Source organism: Sorex araneus, chromosome X, assembly GCF_027595985.1.
Source record: "Sorex araneus isolate mSorAra2 chromosome X, mSorAra2.pri, whole genome shotgun sequence".
Taxonomy (NCBI): Eukaryota; Metazoa; Chordata; class Mammalia; order Eulipotyphla; family Soricidae; genus Sorex; species Sorex araneus.
This window is the reverse complement of record NC_073313.1, coordinates 37,292,595-37,316,362: the sequence shown is the minus strand read 5'-3', so window position 1 is coordinate 37,316,362 and position 23,768 is coordinate 37,292,595. Positions and strand designations below refer to the sequence as shown.

Genomic DNA, 23,768 nt, shown 5'->3' with positions numbered 1-23,768 from the left:
AAATGTAGACAATTTTTAAATGAAAAAAGGTCATTTTTTTCCCTTGATCCATTATTGAATGTATCTCACTTACTTGGAATTACTCAGGTAGTTTCCTAGATAAGTCTTCATAAATACCAGCATGTAGTTAAATGTTAGGGAAAGTAGTAAAATTTAAGTTTTTTAAAGTACCATTATTACGCTAATGGCCCATTTGCCAATGTTCCATTCTAGCAACAGTAGTCAAACTTGAGCATGCATAACAACCACTTCTAGACGCTGTGAAACTCTAGATTACTGCCACCCTAGTCCAAAGGTTCTAATTTGGTATGTCTGAGATAGGATCTAAAATTTTCTATTTCCCCAAAATTGTGGCTGCTGCTGAACCATTAACTACACACTTAAAGTAGTTCTGGTACATTAACCTCAAGTATGAACTAAGAAATCAAATCATGCTGATGATATGACTATCATCCTTCTTGGATTCTTTCCTTCTCTTTGGTGCAGTCCCCTTAGCTATATCCCCTGAAGCTTGAAAGGCATTCTTCAAGTTCTCAGACATTAACTGTTCCTCATTCAGATCCACATTAGCTAATGGCTTGTGGTTCATCCTACCACAGCTATCAAGTTAAATGCTTGAAGAAAATGTGTTAAAAGGTGACTAATTTCAGCGCAGACCAATTGCTTATAATGCCTGATGGAATGGAGACTGTTGGGCATTTCAATCATAGTTCAAAGCACGAAAATGAATACATTTTTGGATATGGAGATTAATTTTGGCTTTGCTTTTTGGCTACACACACTGTGTGGTGCACAGGGCTGGTTCCTGGATTTGTGCTCAGGGGTCACTCCTGGTGGGGCTCAGGAACCATCTGCAGTGTCCAAGATTCAACACAGATTTGCCTCATGAAAGGCAAGTGTCCTACTTGCTGTAGTATCTCTCTGGCCCATAGAGCTAACTTAAAGGACTCAAATCATAATGCAGGAATGACAAAGAAATCTTGATAGTAAGTTGGTAGAGACAGATGATGGTGATAAAGAAAGCTATTTATAAGACATGCCTTCAAGACAGAACAAATGTTTGCTTATTTATATACAAATAAGTGTATAGATTCATGTCTGATATCGAGGTTTTTAATCCATTTTGATCTGACTTTTGTGGCTGGCATTAGACAGAGATCAGAGTTCATTTTTTTATGCATGAAGCTACCCAGTTTTCCCAGCAACACTTGTTGAAGAGGCTTTCCTTGTTCCATTTCATATTTCTTGCTCCTTTGTCAAATATTAAGTGGCCATATATTTTGGGGTCTGTGACAGTATATTTAACTCTGTTCCACTGATGTGCAGGTCTGTTTCTAGCCCAATACCATGCTGTTTTAATTATTACCGCTTTGTAGTAGAGCTTGAAGTTGGGGAAGGTGATGCCACCAATCTTCTTTTTCCCAAGGATTGCTTTAGCTACTCGTGGGGGTTTACCCTCCATGACAGTGAAGCTAAAAGCATCTTTAAGGATGAAACAATACTGACTATGCAAGTGGAAGCAAACATAAACAAATGGGACTACATCAAACTAAGAAGCTTCTGTACTTTAAAAGAAATAGTGAGCAAAGTACAGGAAGAGCCCACAGAATGGGAAAGAATATTTACACAATACCCATCTGATAAGGGATTAATATTCAGGATATAAAAGACACTAGTAGATTTGTACAAGAAAAAAAACCTCCAACCTCATCAAAAAATGGGGAGAAGAAATGAACAGAAGTTTACTCAAAAAAGAAATACAAATGGCCAAAATGCACATGAAAAAAGGCTCCACATCACTAGTCATCAGGGAGATGCAAATCAAAACAACAATGAGATATCATCTCACACCACAGAGACTGGCACACATTCAAAAGAACAAAAGCAACCTGTGCTGACATGTATGTGGGGGAAAAGGGACGCTCTTTCACTGTTGGTGGGAATGCCAAATGGTCCAGCCTTTCTGGAAAACAATATGGACAGTCCTTCAAAAACTAGAAATTTAGCTTCCATTTTACCCCCACAATACCACTTCTGGGAATATATACAGAGAATGCAAAAAAAAAACACAGTAAAAATGACATCTGTACCTATATGTTCATTGCAGCACTGTTCGCAATACCCAAAATATGGAAACAACCCAATGCCCTAGAACAGATGACTGGTTGAAGAAACATCTACACATCTACACAATGCAATACTATGCAGATGTTAGGAGATATAAAGTCATGAAATTTGCTTATAAATGGATAGACATGGAGAGTATCATGCTAAATGAAATGAATCTGAAAGAGAGGGACAGAAATAGAAGGACTGCACTCATCTGTGGAATATAGAATAACATGAGCCTGACACCCAAAGATAGTAGATACAAGGGCCAGGAGGATTGCCCCATAGCTGGAAGCCTGCTTCATGAGCTAAGGGGAGAAAGAAGCTGGAATAGAGAAGGGATCACTAAGAAAATGATGGCTGGAGGAATCAGTCGGGATGGGAGATGTGTGCCGAAGTATATAATGGACCAAACATGATGGCCTCTCAGTGTCTGTGTTGCAAGCCATGATTCCCAAAAGTTGAGATAGATTATGGGGAATATTGTCTGCCATGGAGGCAGGGGGAGGGTGGGAAAGGGGGGGTATACCGAGGATATTGGTGGTGGGGAATGTGCACTGGTGGAGGGATGGGTGTTTGATCATTGTGAGATGGTAACCCAAACATGAAAGCTTGTAACTATCTCATGGTGATTCAATAAAATTTAAAAACTTGTTTTTATTAAAAAAATACAATAAGTGTATAAAACTTAAATTCTAGGAGAATGAAAACAATATTAAATATGGTGAATACCACTGGTAAAGAATAATGGAAATAAAAATAAATACATATTTATACAGTTGGTTATTTCTTTTCTTTGATCATTTATTTTTTCTTAATTTATTTTGTTTTTGGACCATACTCAGCTATGTGCAGGGATCACTCCCTCAGGGGGGCCAATATGTAGCATCGGGGAAAAAAATAATCTTGGTTAGCCAAACTCAAGACAAGCACCCTATCCACTCTACTATCTCTCTGGCCCAAATATCTTTCATTATAAATAAAATTCAATCATAAATACAAAAGAAAAATGGTCATCTAGAATAGTTTCAGGAGCTATCTAAATCATGGATAAAATAAGCATTTTATTTAAAATAAGCATTTAACTTCCTATAGTAAATTAGCCAATGTTTATAGTTATAAAAAAAGTTAACTAAAGTGCAAAAGAGAACAAATAATAGAATGAACAAATGCAAATGAATAACTAAATGGCATTTACAATTCCCTTGGCAATCTTACATACTTTTTTATTTACGTAGACATTGTAGTGTCTCCTGTTCTCTTTATTTTTAATTTTCTATTAAGACCAGGTGATTTACAAAGTTATTTATAGTTAAGTTTTAGGTATCCATGTCCCCATTACCAGTGTCATTTACTTTGACTTATATGTATGCCAAAATAAGTTGACTTATTTTATAAGACTATCATAAATTTAAATGTTCTCAGAAGCTTCTAAAGATCAGGAAAAAAATTAACAAATAAATCAAAGGAATATGCTAGGATTAAAAACACCAAAAACATACAGTTGCCTAAAACTTTTCCTAGGTCTCCAAATAGAAAATTAAAATGAGATAATTTAGATTTGACATCTGTCTTGTCGCTTACATAAGATATTTTTTAGGAAAGGGCAATGTCTATTAAGACAATGCTATAACTTCTTCACAGACATGAAAATTTTGGGATCTAAAGCACTGATTTTTCAAGATGCTTTAGCTATATTACAGCTGTTCATTTTATATCATCGTCTAGTCCACATACACAAACCACTGAAACAAATTTCATAACACAATACCAACTCTTTTCCCCTTTCTGTTTCTTTCTCATCTTTTCTCTCCTGTCCTTTTCTGTTGTTTGTTTCTTTGTTTAAGGGAACACCCAGGGGCGCTCACAGCTTACTCCTGGATCTGCACTCAGGGATAATTCCTGATGGGGGACTCAAAGAAACTTATGGAGAGTTGGGGATTAAAGGCAGGCTAGCTGCTTGCAAGGCAAGTACTTTATTTGCTATACTATCTCTTCAGTCCCCAAACAACAGGAACTCTTACCACGTGATATTCCTTGATCCTTTTTGTTCTATTTTATTGTGATATATTTTCTTTTTGTGTGTTTGTTTGGAGGTCACACCCAGAGGCTCACACACATTACAATATTCGTGAGTTAAGAATTAATTTGCAAAATGATAAATGGTCTGCCTAAGGTACCCTATCACTCTTTTATGATAAATAATTTACTCAAAGAAAATATAATATCTAGAATTTTGGTAAAATTTCATGTATAAATTAAAGCCATATAAATAAAAATAAATTAAAAAGTATATATATTTGGCATGGATATGTCCTGCCAACGGCCGTTACCCTGTGTGAGTAATGGATTTTTAGGTCACTTTATGTTTAGAATGAAGTATGTCAGTTTTGACACTTTCTGGGGAGACACCATTCCCTACATTTCTTGGTCTCTCAGCATCAAGGTAACAGCATGGATGGACCCAACTTGGCAGAAACAATGTGAAAATTGTTTTTTTCCACAACTGCTTTCTAAACTAGGCAGCATGTCTCTTTCTCCACTCCCTGTAGTTATCTCAGGTGGTTCTTAGAGCCAAGACAGCCTCACATTTGGATACTTACAGAAGTAGAAAAATCAACCAGCACTTCTCAAACCCAACTAAGCTAAATGCTTTCTGATCACCCATCCCAACCCTCCCCACCTCCATCCCCCAGGCCCCTAGTCTGGCTGGTATGTTTTCAGGTGGCTCCTGAGGAAGAAGGTAAACAGGCTCTTCTCAAAACCCTACTCTTCCCATTTCCATGCCTTAAAGAAACCACTCCCAAAATCTGTGGGTTCTGCTCCCTGTATTTGCAAGTTGGCAGAGGGTGATAAGCTAAAAACTGCCCATCTTCTCTGACAAAGCAGATAAATTACCTCTCCCGAAAAGTTCTGTTCTCTCCTTTATAGAATGAAGATCTCACTGGGCAGTAGCTGCCCAAGCAGAGGTACACTCTCCACACCCTCTGGCACCCAGGTATAGGCTGTGTGACCTGTTTTTCCCATAGATGCGAGTGGAGTGCTGTGTGTCTCCTCTATGCAAAGAATTAATCAGCAGTAATTCTCTCTCAACAGTTTTCTCTTTCTCCACTTACATACAGAAATGTTCTGTGCCCGGATCACCACATGCCAACTACCAACTACCAACAAATGCACACAATTATCAATAATTCATGTTTCAACTTAAATTATTAAAATTAAAACAATAAAATTTTAAATTATTAATAATTTGGGGGTTCAGTCATTGAAATTCTGGAGTCAGTTTGTTTTATCAGCTAGAAATAATCTAGCATACCTAGAGAGTCCTAAATATATAGCACAGCGACAACCAGGATGCAAAGAAAGGATTAGAGGAATATATTTTCAAATAAAAAACCTATGTAAGAACATTCTACAATTTGTCAAGATAAATTAAAAACTATGATTCTCAGATTTGTGTCTTTTCTTGAAGACGTATTCCCTTAAAGCTTCCGATGAAATATTCCCTTTCTTATTTTCTCTCTAACTCCTCTAGCTTGTTAGCTCCACGTGAACAGGGATCAGAGATAGTAGGCATTCTCTAAAGGGTGACAGGTGCAATTTACAACAGCTCTTATGGGTGCTCATGAATCTGAATGTTCACATGTCGGACACTCTAGGTAACCACAATTTTGAATTTAATAATACAGCAAATGGGTAAAAATGTGGGTCAGGGGAGAGTTCAGAGCTTGAGAAAACCCAGGTTGCCTTCTTTCTTGAAATTTACAGGGTAAGAACAGCAGCCACAGGTGGGAGTAAAAGTTCAATCATGGGGGATTCAACTTATCACTTCCTTACAGATTCACACATTCTATGATCAGGAAATTTTAATTCATTGAGTATTTACACAGAACATCTCTTAATTCCTACTCACAACTGGGTTAGAGTAAATAAAGATTCTGGTTTGGGTCCCTATAAGCTTAAATGAGTCAATGGCAATTTAATATGTTCTAGCAGAAAGGTTTTTTTTTGTACACCTAAAAGATAGTCATGAGTTCATTATAAAGGGGTAATTTATGATATCTCAACTACACAATACTATTAAATCAAGAAAGGCATATTATTGAAGAAGTCTTCAGTTTGAATTTTGTTCACTTTCTAAATATCACCAAGTCAATAAACAGACCTTTTAAAGGACATTTAAAAAATGTGCCATGTAATTCAGAAGGAATCAATCTACCTGAGTGATTTCCTTAGTTTGGAAGTTAGTATTCACTGTTCCGAACTTAGGGGAACTAGGTGGACAACCGAAAGTGAGAAACTACTCTGCTCCTACCACCAATGTGTCACTATAATCAGAAATCAAGGGTCACACACGAGCCCCATCTCTAGCCCTCCACGGTCCAACCTGAGACATACAGAAAGAATGAAGAGGTATGAGCAAACAAAGTGCTAATAGTGCCATATCGGGGGTGATGTGAGGGTGAGGAGGCACTGTTAGGAACTTAGTCATTAAAAAGTCAGAAACTATAAATGGTCTACAGATTTGTTCATGTGCTTTCAGACTTATGACAGTGAGGAGGGAAAGTTATTAAACGGTAGTGTCAGAAATATATCTTTTTTGGTAACTGATCCCTCCTGTTTAACTGCTTAAAGTCAGTCTGTCTTTCTGAATATCTCTCCTTACATACATTTTGATGTATATATAATATACACACATATTTAATGACAACGCAAATTAGTCAAGATTTCCTTTCAAACACAAATCCTATTGAAGATTTACTTTTTACAGCTTTCAAGATAAAGCCAAGGGGCTGGAGCGATAGCACAGCGGGTAGGGCGTTTGCCTTGCACGCGGCCGACCCGGGTTCGATCCCCAGCATCCCATATGGTCCCCTGAGCACCGCCAGGAGTAACTCCTGAGTGCAAAGCCAGGAGTAACCCCTGTGCATCGCTGGGTGAGACCCAAAAAAAAGCAAAAAAAAAAAAAGATAAAGCCAAACTGAATGCTGGTTCTGTTATTTCAGCCTTTCTAAGAGGAGGAAACTATCAGTATTAAGCACAGCATTCTCATCTGACCTTTCACCTAGAGAAACAAAACTCATGACAAATAATAGAGCAAAATAAGCGCTTCAAAATCCATCTTTCATAATATGGAGGCTAGACTTTTACATTCAAAACCTAGTGAAAATTGCTAGCAGCTCACATATGTTGTTTCATGTTAATGTTTTCACGTTTGACACCAATTCTATTAATAGTGCTTTAAACTAGGCTTATCTCCATCTAGCTGGGGAAAGATTTCTGATCTCATTCTTAATGACATGGTGAAATGAAATGAAGTTTCATTACAGGATGAAAAAAAACCTGTAGAGAAATGTTATGAGGGTGAGAGAGATGGCACAGCAGGCAAGATGTTTGCCTTGCACACAGCTGACCTGGGTTCTATCCCCAGCATCGTATACAGTCCCCTGAGTTCTGCTGGGTATTATCCCTGAGCACAGCTGTGTGTAGCCCCAAAACAAAAAGTAAAATAAAAAAGAAATGGTTTTGCCAATTGTCACTTAACAGAAAAATATGAGGAAAATAAATTGATGAAACTGAAAATTAAAACATGTAAGGTTTTGTTTACGCTGTTAAGTTTTTTTTTTCAGAAAATATTTATAGTTTGTTGCTGTGTACTAGATGACTGTAAATGGGAAGAGTGGTCTATTCTGATTATGCAGCTACAATTCAATTATATGATAAATGAGAAATGCTTTCGTTTAAATGAAATAGAACCACGGTTGTACATGTTAAAACTTATAAAATAAATTATGACTATAGATAATGGACTACTAGCAACCTATTATCATTTATTATGAAGCACAGTTTTATTTTTGGAAACTGCTGTAGGCAGAAATAAATTTTATATACCTCAAGGGTACAAATGTTTCCTACATGAACCAAACTTTAGAGAAATCTGGACAATTTATCTCTGGGGAAAATGTGAAAATTTAATTGAATATAACAAAATCTGAACTGAAGATGGAAAACTGAACATAACTTAATATCTAGAAAATTCTATTGCCACATCTGATGGCCTTTGGTTTAAGCAAAATATTTTTCAAAATCTTAATACAATATATGAAATAAAAATATTAGGTGGGAGAAATAATTTCAGTGTATTTCTTCAAGTAAAGCACAAAGGTTTATCCTGTGGAATTATTTTAAAGAATCCAAACCATCTCCACTAACAAAATCTTCATCAGTTGAAAATTTTTTTAATGTAAGACATTTTTACCTCAACTATGAGAAAGTTTTACATTTTTTACTAGAACGTGAGACAACTCAATGACTTGTGACCAACATCATTATGGTTAGTAACCCAGGTGGTAGCACTATAGGGCTGTCATCCCTTTGTTCATTGATTTGCTTGAGTGGGCACCAGTAATGTCTCCATCGTGAGACTTGCTGTTACTGTTTTTGGCATATCGAATACACCACAATAGCTTATCAGGCTCTTGCTATGTGGGTGGGATACTCTCCGTAGCTTGCCGGGCTCTCCGAGAGGGACAACGGAATCGAACCCGGGTCGGCTGCGTGCAAGGCAAATGTCCTACCCACTGTGCTATCACTCCAGTCCACCCAGGTGGTATCTCATCAAAAAGATTCTTCCACCAGCCTCAGTTGGAAGGTAATATTTTATTAATATAACAGGGACTGAATTGATAATACATCAGGTAGAGTGTTTGCCTTACACACAGCCCAGCACCCCATACGGTCCCCTGAGCACAGCTAGGAGTAATTCCTGAGTGCAACGTCAGGAGTTAAACCTGTGCATCACTGGGTGTGACCCAAAAAGCAAGAAAAAAAAACAAAAAGAGCAATCTGCAACTGATAGCATTAAGTTTTGTTCCTACACCATAATGTCAATTTAGTGGAATAGGTGCTCAAGAAGGGATACTGGGAACATTGGTGGAGGAGAATGGGCACTGGTGGAGTGATAGGTAAATGATCACTGTATGACTGAAATGCAAACATGAAAGTTCTTAAGTTTGTAACTGTACCTCACAGTCATTCACTAATAAAACATTAAAAAAATAATAGACCCTTTCTCTCCCCTCCGGGAGAAGGCGTGGTGTCCGACATTTTGTGGGTCCTTTGAGAAGGTATGAACTTTTGGCGCGGAAAAAAAATGTGCTTTGAACTTGAAACAGCTGCGGGATACCGGGGCAGTCCCAGCCGGGGCCGGTGCTCTGCTCCGGCCGAGTTTCGGCCCGGGTGCCCATGCCTCTGCACAGCCGGTGGATGTGGAACGAGCGGGAACCAGAGACAGCTTTAGGATTTGGGGTTCCAGCAAGTGCTTGCACCCATGTATGGAGACTGTGAACTAACTTTTGCTACATGCTGTTCCAGGAAGGGAAATGATTCATTTTCCAACTCAAATCTCCGCGGACTTAATTACTATAATACAGAAATTGTAAACCACGCGGCCGCTACCCCGACCGCGCAACATTTTATCTCTTCATTCTCATCAGTGGAAAACTTATTATCAAATATTTCCTTGTTAATAGAGCTGTATTCTTGGGGGATAAATTCCAACAAAAATAGTCTGTTTTGAAACTCTAACAACAATAGTGAGTTGTGTGTTGAAATCTGGAATGTAATCAAGGTAAAGAGAAAAGGAAGTGAAATTATCACTCATGCATGGGGGGGGTTGGGGGGTGAGGGGTGGGATGTATACTGTTTTTTTTTGTTTTTGCTTTTGTTTTTGTTTTTATTGGTGGTGGAATATGGGCACTGGTGAAGGGATGGGTGTTTGAGCATTGTATAACTGAGATATAAGCCTGAGAACTTTGTAACTTTCCACTTGGTGATTCAATAAAATAAATTAAAAAAAATAATAGACCCTTATGAAATATTTGCTGAATAAATGAAGGAACTATAATAAATAAAAAGAATTGCATTTTAGAGCGTTTGCCTTGCACACGGCTAACCCGGGTTGGATTCTTCTGCCCCTCTCGGAGAGCCTGGCAAACTACCGAGAGTATCTCACCCGCACAGCAGAGCTGGCAAGCTACCCATGGCATATTCGATATGCTCAAAACAGTAACAACAAATCTCCACAATGGAGATGTTACTGGTGCCCACTCAAGCAAAATCGATGAGCAACGGGATGACAGTGATACAGTGATACAGTGATGTAAACCTTGAGTGGAATTACTTAAATGTCTTTATAATAAAATAAATGCAACTGATTATGAGAAGCACATAATACAAATTAGTTATGTTATATTGTGTCTTCAAAATCTGTAGAGGTTTAAATGTCGAACTATAGTAAATCAACACATGATGGTGACGGAAAATAGGTGTGCCCTTTTCTGAAGGGTCAAGACTCATTTGAAACTACATAATTCAGTAAAACAATATTGTCCTATAAGGCATATGCAAACCTTAATTTTGAAATGCCAAAATATATGAAATGTATTAAAAGAGAACTGTGGTGGTTTCTTCTCTTTATCTTGTTTCCTAGTTCTCTTACATATCCACATCAAGGATCCTGATGGTAGGTTTCTCAATCCTCATCATTCAAAGTTGCAAGATTCTAAGAACTGCAGTTCCTACCAGTGTTTTCTTAAAGCAATAAAAACTCTTTCCTCCCAAATGGGTACGTAATGTAACATTTAATGAAGAAGTACAAAGTGCCACAGTTGGTTATTGGTCTATATGCTATTTCAGATCAACATCTATTTTTGCAACTTTGTACAGCGCATTTTTCCTCATTTCTAAGCTCATTAAACTTCTAGTTAATAAGGAAGCCAATGTTCCCTTTTGTGAAGTGCCACCCGTGTTTCCAATTTCTCCTGGGCCCAGTTAAAATTTTTTTTCCTTTCTGTGTCCTGATAAAGAGACGACTGTTAATTGAGTAATCATTTTCCACAGTAAGTGGTTTCATAATTAAAATGATGTCATTCAAAAATAATCATTAAGAAAGATTATCATTCTGCAATGATAACAGGGTTCCAGAAATAAAACATTTTCATTGAGTGAAATGAGCTTGTCATCATCAGATGAAATACTTTAAAAAGATGCCTTGCAAGCTATACTTAAACAAGCATTTCAATCATTTTTCCATCCATTCTCTAAGGAGATTTACTCAAAAATCTAATGGAGATGTACTAAAAAATCAGATGGTCAAATAATTGAATGACAAACTTAAATTGCTGTATGTTTTATTCTAAATCTAAAAGTTTCTAAATGGTCAGTCTATAAGAAAATCTATCTGTACATTTTAAAAGGAAAATGACCTTCATTTTTTATGTAAATATTTGAGCACTAGCAAAATTACATCTAATTAAAGCAGTACTAATGTAATCAATAATGTGACAAGTTTCATTTAAACCAAGACTTTCAACATTTTATTTCATTAAATAATCTTGGGTAGGATTTAGTAACACTTTAATAATTCAAGTAGGAATAGCTTATTCTTAACCTGATTAAAAACTGGCCAGACCATTTAAATAGACACTTTTCCATGAAAGACATATGGACGGCTGATAGGCACACTAAAAGATGCTCATTATCTCTTATAATTATGGAAATGAAAATCAAAACAATGAGATATCAACTCACACCTATGAGAATGCTATTATCCAAAGTAAGAAACAAGAGTTGGAGAGGATATGAGCAAAAGGAAACCCTTGCACAGTATTGTAGAAATACATATTGGTGAAGCTTATGGAGAAAAGAAAATGAGGATTCCTTTTTTAAAAATTAAAAATAGAAAGCCCATAAAATTCAGTTATGTCCACTTCTGGGTATTTTGGCTATGTGGATATTTGGACATTTTGGATACTTTGGATATTTGGATATTCTGAATATTTAGTACCCTCTCCTCCAAATAAACATTCCAAAGATAAGAGAAACATACACTCCCATGCTGATTGCAGCATCACTGACAATAGCTATGAGTTGGAAATAGCCCATGGACAGAGGAGTGGCATAAATACACAATGGAGTACTACTCATTTGTGTATAATTTTTAAAAAGATGAAATCATTTTCAGCAATATTGATACCTAGAGGGTATTATGCTTAGTGAAATAAATCCTCTATTATTTCACTCATATGTGGCATATAGAGAAAACAAATAAACTAACAAAATCAAATAGAAACAGACTCTAAGACCAAATGATTGGCTACAAGAAAGAAAGGGAGAAGAACAGAAGTGTCAATCAAGAAAAATTCAGTTTAATAGTAAAAATTAGAATAGACTTTGAAGTTGTTTAGTAATGTAAATATAGTCTTTTTATTTTGTTTTGTTTTTGGAACTACACTAAATGGTGCTCAGTGACCATGCTTAGCAGTGGTTAGAGGACCATATGCAGTACCATGAGTCAGACAAAGGTCATGGCTGCGGCCGTACTATTAGGCAAGTACCATCTCTTGGCCCCAAATATTGACTGCTAAATGACTCACACCTGAAACTTACATATTTTCATGTAATGTTATCACTGTCACTGTTACTGTCATCCTGTTGCTCATCAATTTGCTCGAGCTGACACCAGTAACATCTCCATGTGAGACGTGTTGTTACTGTTTTTGGCATATAGAATACTCCACGGGTAGCTTGCCAGGCTCTGCAGTGTAGGCGAGATACTCTCGGTAGCTTGTTGGACTCTTGAGAGAGGGGTGAAGGAATCGAACCCGGGTCGGCCACGTGCACGGCAAACGCTCTATCCACTGTGCTATTGCTCCAGCCCAATGAAATGAAATGTTATATCAACAAAAAATATTTTTAAGAACACCTTGTTGTTAGTCACAATTATTTAAAATGACAAATCTATACCAATTGCACTAAGTATATTCCAAGGTGAAATTCTTATTCTAGAAATAAGGACACAATTAATATTGGAAGTCTAGAGAAGCATTTCTCAACAAGGAGTCATAGGAACCCCCTGCTCCCCACGAGCCCTCAGGATATATCAAGGGGTCACAGTGAGAATCTCACTCACTGTGAGATTTTCGCAAAAATTCTTCATACATACAAGAAGAATGTTAATCCAAAGAGAGATTATAAGAAGCCATATGACTAAAAGACAGTTTCCATAAGCACGTAACATCTATAGAACTGAATTTTAAAATAAAATTGCTACTATTTAAATAATTCATCCAATATGCTCATATCATATGCTCATCTAATCTGAATATATTTTGGGGATATCAATTAAAATGTACAACAAAAGCTCTAACTCTTTTGCAAAAAGACAGTTTATGAACACTTAATGGGCTCTTACCAGCGCAGTGCCTTTAATTTCGAAAATGTCTACAGGTAATCCAGGAATGCTGTTGATATCAATACAAAACCAGACTCTTAAATTTTTAAGAGAATCATCTGAAAAGAATAAAAGAACATTTCTCAATAGAGTCTTCCAAATAACGTACTTAAAAGGAAATGTTGAGAAACAAGAACAGGTATCATTTTCAAACTCTTCGATAGACTTATTTGTGAAGAAACATGAAAGAAGGTGAAAAGCTTGTTTCATCATAGTCTGTGAGAAATCCCATCTCGCAGGACAATAAGGACGTGCTTTAAAATATCCCTGCCCCATGCCCTCCTGCAGGAACACATTAAGTTCCCCATTTCAATAGCCAGATTATTTTTAATATTTGGGAAAGAAGGGTTTGGGGCCACACAAAGAGGTGCTAAGTAGTTACTCTTGACTCTCAACTCAAGGATCACTGGTAATGCTTGGGAGATTATATGCAGTGCCAGGGCTCAAACCTGGGTCAGCCACATGCAAGGCATATGTGTTACCCACTATCTCTCATATATTTTTAAGCTAAATATTAATAATTAAAAATAACTAGTCACTTTCCCTCTAATTGTTTGAATATTTGAATAAAGCATTCAAATATTCAGTGTAGAAATGTCAAAGCAGGTTTTGAAACTCACATGGTACATCTCTAGTACCATAAGCATCAAAAGACAAAATAAGGAATAGTTCATCAAAGTATTGTTTCGTGCTGGTATGAAAAAGGATTCTAATCACTACTCCCAAAAATGAAGGAATGTGGTATAGACTACTGAGAGGATCATGTTTATACCTGGTTCTTAATATTAAAGAATAAATAAACCAGCAAGGTTCATAATGCTGGGTTAGTGTAATTTTTTTTGTTTTGGTCAGGATTTTCCAGAGCAGTTGGGCCAACAGAATGTGTATGGAGGAGGGTTGGGGGAGAGAGAAAGAGGGATCTTTATGGAACTCACTTATAATTGATTTTGGTTAAGTCCAAAGTCAGAAAGACTAGAAATGCAAAGCAGAGTTTCAGTTTTAATCCATAAAATTGTACAGATAGAAGTTCTTCTTGCTTGAGGAAAGTCACACTATGTTCTTAGACCTTCAATTAATTGAAAGAAACCAACCAACCTTCACAGACACACCCAAAACAAAGTTCTATGTAATATTTGGGCATCACAACCCAGCTAAGTTGACACAAAATTAACTATTACAGAGACAAGACAAGAATACCTCCCATTGGTAATGATAACGATCACAAAAGGAAGTACTGCAATATAGCTTGTTTAATTCCCATAATACTAAAAATGCACATTAAATATTAATTTACTGGATAGAGTAGGTCAGTGATGATTTATTAATGAGTATAATGAAGAAAATCATAATTAAGCAATGCTCAACTACAGGCCTCAAATATTAATCTCTTTTCTAATTATAAGTCCAGTAACATTCAATATATTAAGTTGAGAAATTCTTGAAAACCTTAAAGAAGATTAATATTATTCATTATCTCAAGGCCAAGAAAAATAATCCTTAAGTGAATTTTTTTTTAGGTTTTGGGCCACATCCAGCAATGCTCAGGGTTTAATACTGGCTGTGCGTTTGGGAATCATTCCTGGGGGTGCTCGGGGTGCTGGAGATAAAACCTGGATCAGTTACGAGCAAGGCAAAAGCCTACCTGCTGTCCTGTCGCTCTGTCCCCTTTAAATGTTTTAAACATATCAAACATTATAAATGCTCTCCTCAAATTTTTCATCAATTCAAATTCCTATTAGTGTAAGATTATTTGTTTATACCAGGCACTGGCACTCATTAAAACTAGATATTTCTATTGTTTTCATATTCCGTATTTGTAAGACTCACAGTCACATTCACAGTCATCCCATTGCTCATTTATTTGCTCGAGCGGGCACCAGTAACATGTCCATTGTGAGACTTGTTGTTACTATTTTTGGCATAACAAATATGCCACGGGTAGCTTGCCAGGTTCTGCCGTGCGGGCGAGATACTCTCGGTAGCTTGCCGGGCTCTCCGAGAGGAGCGGAGCAAGAGAACCCGGGTCGGCTGTGTGCAAGGCAAACTCCCTGCTGCTGTGCTATCACTCCAGCCCATTTGCAAGACTAAAACTTTATTTATTTGTTTTATATCCAAGCTTTACTGGTGTATAATTAACTATTAAACTGATGTCTTTCAGGTTTACAACATGATTTGATGAAGATGTATAAATTATAAAATAATCACAATCAAACATGTCATCACTTCATATATTTCACTCAAGGCCTATGCTCTTATCAAGTTTCAAGTATACAACACGACGTTACTAACTATAGTAACATCATTGTATGTTACATACAGGATTTACTCATCTTGCATAACTGGAACTTCATTAATTGAAAGGAAATAAATTGCTAAACAGTCTCTATGATAAGGACTCAGGATATCATAGGGGATGGAAAATTTAATCCTTACAGCAGGCATTTGAGAAGGTCTATCTAATAGGAATACTTGTAATAGTACTGGATTTATTTTTCTCTAGCTCTTATTTTATTTGTAACTTGTATTTATGCACCTTACTATTTTTATTAGACAAGACACCGTTTTAGTCCTTAAACATAATATTTTAATTTTTCTTTTCAATTTTCATAGACTCTCTTTTCCTTTCACCTTAGATACAAATGAAGTTAACTCTTAGCGTAATCCATCAACAGGAATTGCCTATGCTTGGGTCCCACTTATATGATTTTAACTGAAGAAACCTAAACCTTATACTTACATTTTTATTTATTTTTTTACCTACATTTTTATATATATTTTTACCTTGTCTCAGGTCTCAACATCAAAGGATGACTGGACATTACTATCTAAAGGTCTTGCTACTCACGTCAAAATCAGGAGGAACAAAACCATGCAAAGCCACTAACATTCCCCTCCCCCAAATTTTGTATATCATTCTGTGAGTTTAGATAGACTATGACATAATATAAACTGTTGCTGCCTCCACATCTATTTTGAGACACTGAGCAGCCTGGAGAGGTCTTAAAGTAATGGTAGCCTTTCTGTAAGTACATGCTTTAACTAATAGTCCACACTGTCACAAGTAAATTAAATTCCTCATTTGTCTTCCAACAACCCCTGGCATAAGCATGGATTCCCATGGATTCCCCTGGATTCCCATGGATTCCCCTCTCTCCACCCTATAGATAAGATCCCTGAGAAGTTTCCTGTAGAAATGTGGTGGAAATTTCTTCTTACCCAGAGCTGTTTTTTTTTTCTTTTTTGGTTTCTGAGTCACACCCAGCGATGCATAGGGATTACTCCTGGCTCATGCACTCAGGAATCATTCCTGGATGTGCTTGTGGGACCATATGGGATGCTGGGAATCGAACCTGGGTCGGCCGCGTGCAAGGCAAACCCCCTACCCGCTGTGCTATCGCTCCAGTCCCCCCAGAGCTGTTTTGGGTCTGGTAACAAAATCGGAAAAGAATTCAACAGATTAGCAGAAGAAATAACTGACATATGGGAAATCTATGTAGAAATTTAATTAGTGTGTGAGCTCAGTTAGGAAGAGTAAGAGTATGTATCCAGAGCTAAGGAGCTGGCTAGGAACTTGGGGCTTTAAGGGGAGAGCAGAAGGACTCACATATCACAAGGACAGGGTGACTGATGTGACAAAACCACATTTAAAAATTCCCTATCTTACTGGCACTGACTCCCCTCCCTCCCCCCCCCCCCCCCACAACACACACATACACTGAACTGGATAGCATAGGAAGTGGTGCAAATGTTTGGGCTCAACAAGATGAAATATCAAAAAAACACTCAGCGATTGTCAGTCACCCTAACTAAGGAGTCCCATGCAATCCATCTTCTGGTCTGACACAGCAACAGAATGACACATTAACGAAAACGAAGCCTAATACACTGAACCTAGTGGAATCCATTCTGTACAAAGCCCCCTTCCTGCACGTGCACCAAAAACTCTGGACAAGCACCGGCCAACGACCAGAAGATGTCTCATATCTGATGGAACTACCATACTTTAGCAAATGCACGTGCTTCCTGAGGTAACTGATTTGTTTGTTTATTGAACCGGGAGCTGAGGTGGAGAAAGGGATTTCTAACTGCAGCAAGTCTGTTCAACACAGGCTTTCTCCTGATTGCCTTGGTTAAATGCACTCTACAGCAGTTTCAGCAAACAGTATCTCTGCCCATTAACATATGTGCTCCTCAAGTGATTGCTCCACAAACTATTCCTCGTGCTAAGGTAGCATAGGATGGAATGTTGAGAGCTTAATTTGCTCCACAGTGTTAATGCTTTGACATTCATTTTGTGTGGCCCAGCAATCTCCCTCCCAAAGTCTTGTCCCTGCGCAGGCGCCTGCCTGAGGTGAGCAAGTGCACACACAGTCACAAGTCAATGTAAATTCCCGTTACAAGTCTCCCTCTTACCCTGTGAAAAGCACTCGCTTGTGCTCACCTGAAATAAGAACCCCATGAAGCTGCCCTAAACCCACTTTATTATTGGAGTTGACCCAACTGGCCTTAGCCTGGACACTTGAGTATTTTTTTTCAGATTTTAATTTAATTTAATTTTTTTAAATTTTTTTTCTGAGTATTTTTTAGAGGAGGGCTCTAAGGAAAGCAATTGTTTGAGGTCCTCGCCTGCTCTCTGCCTGCACACTCACCTTCACCTCTCAGTGTGGTTCCTCAAGGGGCCTGGGTGCACTGCCTGGCATCCACCTCAAAAAAATTGGTTGAAACCTAAACTTCACTTTCCTTTGGGGACTCTCGTTGAATCTTGACTCACCATTCGACCCATGAGGAATCTAACCAATGTTAAATGAATGAAGTAACAATACTTCGATCTTTCTGCCTGAATACTCTTGTATTCATCAAGATAGTTAGAAACCTAGCTATTTTGGGGGTACCAATTCCATCTTTTATCTCAGAAGAGTCATCTTCTAAAACATTTTCCATGTTAGTGGTGCTGGAGTGATAGTACACCAGGTAGGACGTTTGTCTTGCACGTGACCGACCCGGGTTCGATTCTTCCTTCTCGGAGAGCCCGGCAAACTACCGAGAGTATCCCACCCACACGGCAGAGCCTGGCAAGCTCCCCACAGCGTATTCAATATGCCAAAAACAATAACAGCAAGTCTCACAATGGATACGTTACTGGTGCCCGCTCGAGCAAATCAATGAGCAACAGAAGGACAGTGCTACAGTGCTATGTTAGTGGTGTTTTTTTGTTTGCACCATCATCATATAAGGCATCTCAAACTCTTAGACTATAAGAACAAAGTAGCGGTTACCAAAAAGCAAGAATAGGGAATGGTAAATTTGGGTAAATGGAGTCATGGGTAGGGTATGGATGCAAACTAGACTTTCGGAAGCAAACAAAATGCAGCATAATTATAAAAACGGAAGTGTTCATTTTAAAGGCTGCATACCTTAAAATATATATTGTCCTAAATCTATATCATTCTCTTCCTTTAAACCCAGTTCATTATTGTAATGGGCGACGTGGTCCCAACTACCCCTATCTTTTACAAGCCATTTTGAATATTGCCTAAATATCACTCTTTGACATGTCGGCTTGGCTGTACTTCAGTAATCAGTTGTTGGATTAAACATGTCTAGGTGTTGCTGTGAAGGAATTTTTTTTAAAGTGGCTAAAAAACATACATATATGTATATATAAATTCAGTATAAATAAATTTGTAGTATACAAATCATAAATATAAACCATATTATAAATATAAATCCTAACATACAAATCAGATACACATATAAATCATGTTATATAAACATAAATCCAATACATATATAAATCATTACACTTTGAGTAAAGATTATTTTCAAAACTGTGGGTTGTATTTCAGTACCTATACTACAAACCATAATGCCCAAAAGGTAAGAGAGAGAGGAGAGATAGAGAGACAGAAATAGAGAGAAAGACAGACAGAGAGAGGCAGAGAGAAAGACAGAGAAGAAAAATGTCATTTTTGTCAGATGCAGGCTGAGGAGGTGGTGGGAGGAAAACCCGGGACATTGGTGCTGAGAAATGTACACTGGTGAAGGGATGGATGGATGTTGGGACATTGCATGACTGAGACCCAATCATGAATAACTTTTAACTGTGTATGTCACGGTGACTCAATTTTATAAAAAATTGAATGATTGAAACTAACAAAGAAAAAATGGGGGTTATATTCTCTTCTTATCAGTTGAAGGTCTCATCAGCAAAGATAGATGACCTGAAATAAGCGTCAATTCTTAGTCTAAACAGAAAAGGAAAACTTGATTGGGGCTTGCAGGCTGCTTGGCTTGCTCTGAGAAATTTGGACTCAAAACTGTAGCGCTTGTCTTAATTTTATGCTTCTCACACTAGCCCAATAGATTCCACTTCTTTTGTTTCATTTTGTTTGGTTTAAATTTAGCGCCAACCTGGTGGTGCTAGGCACGCTGGTGGTACCAGGCATTGAACCTAATTGTTAAATATATGGATGACACATTTGTTTATATTTCAGTTCTGTAAAATATATGTTGTTTCAAAGGTAATAGTGAGGGATTATGAGAACTGATTATAAAAATACCGCATGTAATACATTTACCTGTTGCTTTCTTATTAAACACTGCGGGTATCAGTGATACGCGCCGCCTATAAACCGAGGCTCTACGACGCTCCCGGCGAAGAACTGAGTCTTTACGTGGTTTTGGGCGTGGCTGTTCCCGAAGATCAATCTCTTGTTTGTTTAGAACAGTAAATGTAATCATACCTACAACAAGACGTCAGATTAACCGGGGATTAGGTTTCCAAAATGAAAGCTGATTTTCATCACTAGCTTGAAACTACAAAACATTAAAAGCCAAATATAAATTCCAGGTGTTAGTATGAGAAGTAAACCTGATGGTGACAAAAAAAGGAAAGTTCAGGGAAATATTTCCAAACTTTACACTTAAACAATAATTGTACAACTTCACTTCAATGATTGGTAATAAAAATAATAGATGTATATCTGCTTTCAGCATACTTACTTGGTTTTGATTGACTCTTCTTAAGTAATTTTATTTGTTTTTATTTTTTGCTTTTGCATTTTTGTTTTGTTTTGGAGCCACTCCCGGCAATCCTCAGGAGATAGTCCTGGCTGTGTGCTCAAGAATTACTTCTGGTGGTTATTGAGGAACCATACATTATGCTGGGGATCAAACCTGGGCCGGCTACATGCAAAGCAAAATTTCTATAATATCTCTCCATCCCCAACTTCTTAAGTAATTCTTTTTTTTTCTTTTTGGGTCACACCCATCGTTGCACAGAGGTTTATTCCTGGCTCATGCACTCAGGAATTACTCCTGGTGGTGCTCGGGGGATCATATCGGATGCTGGAAATCGAACCCAGGTCGGCTGTGTGCAAGGCAAACACCCTATGGACTGTGCTATAGCTCCAGCCCCTTAAGTAATTCTTAACACAATGGCCACTCAACACCTTTATTGCAAACCACAACACCTAATTAGAGAGAGAGAACAAAAGGAAATACCCTGCCACAGTGGCAGGGTGGAGTTGGGGGAGATGGGATTGGGGAGGGTGGGAGGGATGCTGGGTTTATTTGTGGTGGAGAATGGGCACTGGTGAAGGGATGGGTTCTCGAACTTTGTATGAGGGAAACATGAGCACAAAAATGTATAAATCTGTAACTGTACCCTCACGGTGATTCACTAATTAAAAATAAATAAATTATAAAAAAAGAAAAAAAATGACTCCACACATAAAGTGATGAGGATCTTCAAAATGACAAACAGACGACCAAGTGATTACTGATTCAATAAAAAAGGACATAAAATATTTATTTTGTTTTATTGAAGATCTTAGTCATAGATTTCAAACATTTGTGACTGTCACTGTCATTCCGTTGCTCATTGACTTGCTCGAGCGGGCACCAGTGATGTCTCCATTGTGAGACTTGTTGTTACTGTTTTTGGCATAACGAATACACCATAGGGAGCTTGCCAGGCTCCGCTGTTCGGGCAAGATACTCTCCGTAGCTTGCCGGGCTCTTCAAGAGGGGCAGAAGAATCGAATCCAGCTTGGCCAGTGTGCAAGGAAAATGCCCTACCCACTGTGCTATCGCTCCAGCCCTTTTCAAACATTTAATAAAGTGTTAAATTTTGTTGCCAAAGCTGTGTCAAAAATTGACACATTCTGAAATGCTGTATAATACAAAAATGGTTTACTTTGAAACAAAGTTAATAAACATATGGAATAATCCAGGAAAATGTCTTAGTATTTCAATATCCACTGCCCACATTTGTATTCTGATTATTCATGGTTATGAATGGTTTAATTATTTTCCTGTCTCCTCATATTTCCAAAATCTTTCACTCCTCATTTCTAAGCAATACATTTGTTTCTATTTCAATAAGAAAACTGACATTTCCTGGAAAAACCTTATATCCTCAGCACCATCTGTAAGCCCTTCCAAACAGGTGTCTCCAATCTCTGACTTTCATTATTAGAATGATCGAGACATTCCTGTGTAAGACTACTTTGTGGTCCTATAAATGCATTCAACTATTCCATTCTCCATAGGGCACTTATTACACTATTGCCCCCAAAGTCTTTTTTTCCCCACTCTATGTCCAGCATCTAGTCTGGCATGTGTTTTTATCTTATTTTTATTTAATGGCGAAAAAAGCAGCAACTTGATACAATTCTTGGATTATAATTGATTAAATAACAAAGGGATAAATAAATCTAGAAAATAAATTTATTTGAACATTGCTACATTTGATTGAGGGAGGATAAGTCCCTGCCTAAGAAATTATCAAGCTTTTTGTTGCTGCAGGGGTCTGGCGATCCCAACACTTCCATGTCTATGATCTGGGCCAAAGAGTCGACAGGGCGGCATATGTGGATGGTGGGTAGGGCTCTGGGGATTCTGAAAGTATGGAGAGTGGTGTCCCACAGGTTTTCTATTCTTTAACCACGCTGCAGTAACAGCTAACTTCCAAAAGGCTTTATCTCCATCTCAAAGGTAGTGTGCATGCCCGATGCATATGTTCATGTCTATGTACACAGAAGCACGGATGTTATATGGTACTAAGTACATAAATATGAATAAAATGAATGAATAAATCTCAAAAAATGGCAGTAAAAAATAAATTGATGGGGCTGGAGTGATAGCACAGCAGGGAGGGCATTTGCCTTGCACGCAGCTTAACCGGGTTCAATTTCCAGCATTCCATATGGTCCCCTGAGCACCACCAGGAGTAATTCCTGAGGGCAAAGCCAGGAGTAACCCCTGTGCATAGACGGGTATGACCCAAAAAGCAATAAACAAATAAATAAGTAAATAAATTGATGAGAGCCAGAGTGATAGTACTTTGGTTAGGATACGTGTCTTGTACTTGTATTCAATAGCTTGCATCCCATATGATCCCCTGTGCACCGCCAGGGGTGATTCCTGCGTGCAGAGCCAGGAGTAACCCCTGTGCATCGCCAGGTGTGACCCAAAAAGCAAAAAAAAATAAAATAAAATAAAGAATTCAATCAGTGTAATTTACCACATTAATAGTAAAAAGAACTAAAATCATAATAATCTCAATTGAGGAATAAAAAGTATTTCACAAAATTCTAAAGAATTTCAGGATCAAAACAGTCAATAAACTGGAATAGAAAAGAACTTCCTAATCTATGGCTGAATAAACAGCAGTACTCCTACATTATTAAAAAAAGAAAGTAAGAAAAGAACTTCCTAAAGTTGCTATTTGAAAACCTACCACTAGCATGGCACTTAATGGTAAAAGACTGAAAATGTTTTCTCTAAGATCAGGGCCAAGACAAGAGTAGCTTATTTTGCCAGTTCTACTCAATGTAGAATTGGAAATTCTAGTTAGAATAATTATGTAATAAAAAAGGATCAAGAGCATTCAAATTAGAAACAAAGAAGTAAAATTATCTCTGTTCACAGATGACTGGTTCTTATATGTAAAAAATGCCCTCAACAATTCCAACCAAAAAATTAAAGAACAAAATAAACCTACCACCAATCTATTAGACCTAATAAATTTATTTAGAAAATATGCATTGTACAAATCAAGACAAAAAATTACTTTCTATACACTAATTATAAATAATTTGAAATGGAAATTAAGAAAACAATTCAGTAATATAAAACCATCATTTAGACAAATGAATATAACAAGTGTGCACTGAATAATAAAATCTAAGCAATATTTCAAATACTACAAAACTCTAAAGAATTAAAAGCACACATTCTGAATGTTTCCCCTATCATCCATGCATCTACAGAACATAACATTTATTCCTCTAACTCATTCCCTCATACATTAATGCATTTTTTATTTGTATTACTTTTGTTTTCCTAAGCCTCCCAAGATGTG

General features: G+C 37.4%; 1 protein-coding gene across 1 annotated transcript in view; it reads right to left on the bottom strand.

The window, feature by feature from the left end:
* Window positions 1–23,768, bottom strand: part of CFAP47 (cilia and flagella associated protein 47) — a 489,064-nt gene that overhangs the window by 122,379 nt on the left and 342,917 nt on the right. The window contains exons 51-52 of the mRNA XM_055121064.1: window positions 19,981–20,145; window positions 13,364–13,461 (exon numbers count right to left, since the gene is read on the bottom strand). Coding sequence (XP_054977039.1) covers window positions 13,364–13,461; window positions 19,981–20,145 — 263 coding nt within the window. The remainder of the gene's footprint in view (window positions 1–13,363; window positions 13,462–19,980; window positions 20,146–23,768) is intronic.